This window comes from Phaenicophaeus curvirostris, chromosome Z (genome assembly GCF_032191515.1).
Source record: "Phaenicophaeus curvirostris isolate KB17595 chromosome Z, BPBGC_Pcur_1.0, whole genome shotgun sequence".
In the NCBI taxonomy this organism is placed as follows: Eukaryota; Metazoa; Chordata; class Aves; order Cuculiformes; family Cuculidae; genus Phaenicophaeus; species Phaenicophaeus curvirostris.
In genome coordinates, this window is record NC_091431.1 from 75,971,973 (window position 1) to 75,978,381 (window position 6,409).

Genomic DNA, 6,409 nt, shown 5'->3' on the forward strand with positions numbered 1-6,409 from the left:
AAATCCTATGGAATCCAACCAAAATCCTATGGAATCCAACCAAACTCCTATAAAATCAAATTAAACTCCTATAAATCCAACCAAACTCCTACAGAATCCAACCAAACTCCTACAGAATCCAACCAAAATCCTATAGAATCCAATCAAACTCCTATAGAACCAAACCAAAATCCTATAAATCAAAGCAAACTCCTATAGAATCAAACCAAAATCCTATAGAAACAAAATAAAATCCTATAGAACCAAAATAAAATCCTATAGAATCCAACCAAAATCCTATAAATCCAACCAAACTCCTATAGAATCAAACCAAAATCTTATAAATCAAAGCAAACTCCTATAGAATCAAATCAAACTCCTATAAATCCAACCAAAATCCTATAGAGTCCAACCAAAATCCTATAGAACCAAATCAAAATCCTATTGATTCAAACCAAAATCCTATAGAACCAAATCAAAATCCCATAAATCGAACCAAAACCCTATTGAATCCAACCAAACTCCTATAGAATCAAATCAAACTCCTATAAAATCAAACTAAAATCCTATAGAATCCAACCAAACTCCTATAGAACCAAACCAAAATCCTATAGAATCAAACCAAAATCCCATAAATCGAACCAAAACCCTATTGAATCAAACCAAACTCCGATAGAATCCAACGAAAACCCTATAGAATCCAACCAACCTCCTATGGAATCAACCCCAGTGCTTAAAAGACGATTCCAACGAGCTCGACTCGGTGAAGAAGCCGAAAAGGGCTGGAAAAACTCAGCCCCGTGGCGCAAAAACCCACCGAATTCCTCCAATTCACCCCGAAAGGCAGCGGACGGCGAGGCTCCGGCCCCGCCGAGCCGGCCGCGAGCGCAAGAAAAGGCGGAAAAGGCCGAGGGGAGCGTCGCGGCACCTACTTGAGCCCGTGAAATGTCCGCTGGCCAAGGAGGTTGGCGCGTTCTTCCCGCTGCTCACGGGAGGCGAAAACATCTACGGGAGAAGGAAACAAACAAAGCAGCGTTAGGAGAGGGGGAGAAATCGCGGAGTTCGGAGGCCGAGCGGAGGGAAAAAGTTCCTTCCGCGCCGCTTAAGGTTAAGTTTGGTGCCCCCCCAAGCCGGCGATCGAGGCGTTTTCCCACCCGTCCCGTTTTTACGAGGCTCCTCGACGAGTCGCCGGCTTCCCCAGCGCTTCTCACTCAAGGGGGGTCAATCCTCCTTTTTTTTTTTTGGCGTTTAACGAGCCCATAAAGCCCTCGAGGGGAAAATTCGAAAAAAAAAAAGTTGGCTGGGAGGTGGCAACCTTGGCCATGAAGGTTGCGATGTCCATCTCCATCGCGCTTTCCGCCTTCGCTCGGCATATGGGAACGCGAAGAATACGAATGCAAAGTGCCACCTGCCCTAAATTCTCATTTCGCCTCCAATCGAGCCATTGGAAGCCGAGCTCTCCCCCTTTTTTTTTTTTTCCTTCCCCCCCCTCCCTCCTCCCTCTCTCTCTCTCTCTCCGTAGGATTTATTTCGCCCCTAATTGGTTTCTCTCCTCTCCGACGTGTCTAGCGGATAAGACGCACCTTCCCTGAGTCAGAGCCTGCAAAAAAAAAAAAAAGGGAAGGAACAAATGGAGAAGCCAAAAAAAATCAAAAAATCTCGAGGAAAAGAGCGCAACAAGCCAAAAAAGCAAAAAAAAAAATCAAAAAAAAAAGGAAGAGGAGGAGGTTGTAAAGCCGCTTCCCGGCCCCCAAAGCTGGAGAAGAAGCTTTGCGGCAGGAAAAAGGGGGAGGCCGAGGCTCGGAGGGGGTCGGGGAGTCGCCCCCGCGGCCCCCGGCGCTTCCTGAGACGTCCCGGAGGAAGGAAGGGAGGAAGGAAGGGAGGGAGGCCGAGCGGGCGAGGGGCAGGACCGAGCGGGGCCTCCAAAGCGACGACAACCACCAAAGTCCCGTTTGGAAAAGCCAACGTGGAGCCGGGAGGGGGGGAAATAAATCCAGATGGGCCGAGGCCAAAGGCGCCGCGGGGAGAGGGAGAGCGGGACACGAAACGACGCGGGGACGCGATGATCCGGGGGGGGCTTCCCCACCGAGCGGCTCTGGGATTAGACGGGGGAGATGGGAGAGCGGAGGGGGGATCGTGGGGGTCAGAGATGGATCGGGGGATGGATCGTGGGGTTAGAGATGGATCGTGGGGGTCAGAGATGGATCGTGGGGGGTCAGAGATGGATCGTGGGGGTTAGAGATGGATCGTGGGATGGATCGTGGGGTTAGAGATGGATCTTGGGGGTTTAGAGATGGATCTTGGGGGTTAGAGAGTGGATCCTGGGGGTCAGAGATGGATCTTGGGGGTCAGAGATGGATCGTGGGGGGTTAGAGATGGATCGTGGGGGTCAGAGATGGATCGTGGGGGTCAGAGATGGATCGTGGGGGGTTAGAGATGGATCCTGGGGGTCAGAGAGTGGATCTTAGGGGTTAGAGATGGATCGTGGGGGGTTAGAGAGTGGATCTTAGGGGTCAGAGATGGATCGTGGGGGTCAGAGATGGATCCTGGGGGTTAGAGATGGATCGTGGGGGTTTAGAGATGGATCGTGGGGGTTTAGAGATGGATCGTGGGGGGTTAGAGAGTGGATCTTAGGGGTCAGAGATGGATCGTGGGGGTCAGAGATGGATCTTGGGGGTCAGAGATGGATCGTGGGGGTTTAGAGATGGATCGTGGGGGTCAGAGATGGATCGTGGGGGTTTAGAGAGTGGATCTTAGGGGTCAGAGATGGATCTTGGGGGGTTAGAGATGGATCGTGGGGGTTTAGAGATGGATCGTGGGGGTCAGAGATGGATCGTGGGGGGTTAGAGATGGATCGTGGGGGGTTAGAGACGGATCGTGGGGGTCAGAGATGGATCGTGGGGGGTCAGAGAGTGGATCTTAGGGATCAGAGATGGATCGTGGGGGGTTAGAGAGTGGATCTTGGGGGTCAGAGATGGATCTTGGGGGTTTAGAGAGTGGATCTTGGGGGTTAGAGAGTGGATCTTGGGGATCAGAGATGGATCGTGGGGGTCAGAGATGGATCGTGGGGGTCAGAGATGGATCGTGGGGGGTCAGAGAGTGCATCTTAGGGATCAGAGATGGATCTTGGGGGTCAGAGATGGATCGTGGGGGTTTAGAGAGTGGATCTTAGGGGTTAGAGATGGATCTTGGAGGTTAGAGATGGATCTTAGGGGTTAGAGATTGGATTTTGGGGGTTAGAGATTGATCTTGGGTGTTAAGAGAGTGGATCTTGGATATTAGAGATTGGATCATGGATATTAGAGATTGATCTTGGGTATTAGAGATTGGATCTCGGGTAGTGGATATTAGGGACTGACTATTAGATATTGAGGGTTAAGAATCGGATACTGGGGATTGGACATGGGATACTAGAGATTGGATATTAGAGACTGAATAGTGGCTCTCAGGGACTGGATATTAGGGATTGGATCTCGGATATTAGAGATTGGATATTAGAATTTAGATATTGGAAATTTGATACTGGCTACTAGAGTTTGGATATTGGATATTAGAGATTGGATATTAGAGATCAGAGACTGGATATTAGATAGTAGAGTTTGGATATTGGATATTAGAGTTTAGATACTGGATATTGGAGATGGGATATTGGATATTAGAGACTGAATATTAGAGATTAGATATTGGATATTGATACTGGATGTTAGGTATAGGATATTACATACTGGATATTAGATACTGGATATTAGATATTGGATACAACATACTGAATATTGATATTAGGTATCGGATATTGATATTGGAAATTAGATATTGGAGATTGGAGACTGGATATTGGATGTTAGGTATTGGATATTAGATATCGGATATTGCTATTAGGTTTTAGATATTAGATATTGGATACTGGCTATTGATTTTAGAGACTAGATATTGGATGTTAGGTATTGGATATTAGATACTGGATATTGATATTAAGTTTTGGATATTAGATATTGGATATTAGATATTGGATACAGGATATTGATATTAGAGACTGGATATTAGATATTGGATATTAGATATTGGATACTGGATATTGATATTAGAGACTGGATATTGGATGTTAGGTACTGGATATTAGATATTGGATATTAGATATTGATATTAGAGACTGGATATTGGATATTAGATATTGGATATTAGATATAGGATACTGGATATTGATTTTAGAGACTAGATATTGGATGTTAGGTATGGCATATTAGATATCGGACACAGGCTATTGATATTATTGGCTATTAGATATTGGATCTGGGACGTTAGAGCCTGGATATTAAAGGGAACCGTTCCGAGGCGTCTCGGTCGCTCCGGATGCTTTCAAGCAAACCGGGAACACGATCGCATCTCCCATCCAAGCCAAAAAAAAAAAAAGAGGGAAAAGCCTTTAATTTTTCCATTCCCAAGGCCAAAAACTCGAGCCGTTTCCCATGCTTCTTACAAACGGCCCCGGGTCCTAAGGTGGCAGGGCTGGGTTTTTCGGTGGCTTTGGGGTTTGGGAACCCTGCGAGGGAGAAGAATTGGCTTTTTTGTCCAGCTGTTGGTGCTTGCCAGCGTTGTTTTCTTTCCTTACCGCGCTGAAATCCAGTAAATCACTCAGTTCTTTGTCCGTCCCTAAGGCAGCCATTCGCTGGTGGTGATGCATCTTAGCGAACGCTCGCGGAACCTGCAAAGATGGAAAGAACCGCAAATCAGAGCCTCGCCGAGGGGGGGGGGAAAACCCCAAAAAAAATAAATTAAAAATAAAAAAAAAGCTTCGCTCCTCCAGCATCTTTTCAAAGCAACAGGAGGTTCGGGGAGGAATGAATGGAGCCCGGAGAAACTACAGCCCAACTTTTGCTCCCTCCCCGCGCTCTTTCTTCCCCGCAAAGTAGGGATCGGAGGCAGAAGCGGGACGGCGAAGGGAAGGAGGGAGGTAATTAGCCCCCGCGGGTAATTAGGGGAGGGAGGAGGGGGGTAGAAGGGGGTCCCTGGGGGAGCGGAGGGCAGGGGGAGACGAATTGAGATGCATCGAGGCTGAATCGGAGAGAATTCAAGCTGAAACCACACGGACTCGGGCTGAACCGAGCCAAGCGGAGCCGAATCGACCCCAATTCCAGCCGAATCGACCCCAATTCCACTCGAATCGAACCGGATTCAAGCTCAACTGACCCAAGACGAGCCGAACCGAGCCGAATTTAAGCCAAACCAAGCCAAATTTAAGCCGAATCAACCCCAATTCAAGCTGAACCAACCCAAGCGGCACCGAACAGACCCAAATTGAGGCTGAACCCACTCAAATTCAGGCCGAACCGACCCCAATTCAAGCTGGATCGACCCGAATTGAGGCTGAACCCACCCAACTGAGGCTGAACCCCCTCGACTTCAGGCTGAAGCGACCCAAGCGGAGCCGAACCGACCCGAATTGAGGCTGGACCTGCTCGAATTCAAGCCGAACCGAACCGAATGGAGGCCGAACCAACCCGAGCGGAGCTGAAACCGCTCGAATTCGAGCCGAATCCACTCCGATTTGGGCTGAAGCCCCTCGGATTCGGGCTGAACCGCCCCAAGCGGAGCCGAACCCGCTCAAATTCAGGCTGAAGCGACCCGAACCGCCCCAAATTCAGTCCGGACCGACCCGAATCAAGGCCGAACCCCCCCGAATTCGCGCTGAACCTCCCCGAATCCGTGTTGACGCCAGCCACTCCCGGCGAGTTCTCCCGAGCCCGCTCCACACGTGCCAACACCACCGATATTCTATTTTTTTTTTGCCTCCCTCCCTTTTTTCCTCCTTACCCAACGCATTTTGATGGGGTTTTTTTGAATTTTTATTGATTTCTTTCTTCCTTTCGCTCCCTTTGGGTTTATCCTTGCCCCGGCGCTGCCTTTTCCCACCCCCTCTGCAAACTTTGCAGCCTTTGGGCCCCGAGTTCCCACCCCCAGGCTCGCTTTTGCCATCAAAATCATTAAAAAAGCACCAAAAAACTCCTTTTTTTTTTTTTTTTGCCTTCCCCCCCCCCTCTTTTAAGAAAGCGAGAGCGGAGCTGGGGCTTTTTCCCACGTGGAATTCCAACGGGAGGGCGAGGGAGTAGAAAAAGAGGGGATTTAGCAGCTAAAAAAGCAGAGGGAGAAGAGGGAAAATTGAGCTGAAAAGCACAAGGAGGGGGGTTAGGGAGAAGGTGGAAAATCAAAGCGAAAAAGTCTAAGGAGGAGGGTTAGGGAGAAGGTGGGAAATTGGGGCTGGAAGATAAAGATGGAAAATCGGAGTGAAATCACTGGGATGAGGGAGAACGAGGGGAAAACGAGGCTAAAACCAGACGGAGGAGGGAAAATCGAGGCGAAAAGTCTGAGGATGGAGGTTAGGGAGAAGCGAGAAAATTGGACCCCAAAGTGAAAGGACGAGGGTCGGGGAGAA

At 48.9% G+C, this 6,409-nt stretch overlaps 1 protein-coding gene across 1 annotated transcript in view; it reads right to left on the reverse strand.

Moving 5' to 3' along the window:
- LOC138733072 (transcription factor 4-like) overlaps nucleotides 1–5,822 on the reverse strand; it is a 94,240-nt gene extending 88,418 nt beyond the window's left edge. Inside the window, exons 1-3 of the mRNA XM_069879968.1 lie at nucleotides 5,791–5,822; nucleotides 4,589–4,681; nucleotides 912–984 (exon numbers count right to left, since the gene is read on the reverse strand). Coding sequence (XP_069736069.1) covers nucleotides 912–984; nucleotides 4,589–4,681; nucleotides 5,791–5,799 — 175 coding nt within the window. The 5' untranslated portion in view covers nucleotides 5,800–5,822. The remainder of the gene's footprint in view (nucleotides 1–911; nucleotides 985–4,588; nucleotides 4,682–5,790) is intronic.
- Between the last annotated feature and the right edge of the window lie 587 nt (nucleotides 5,823–6,409).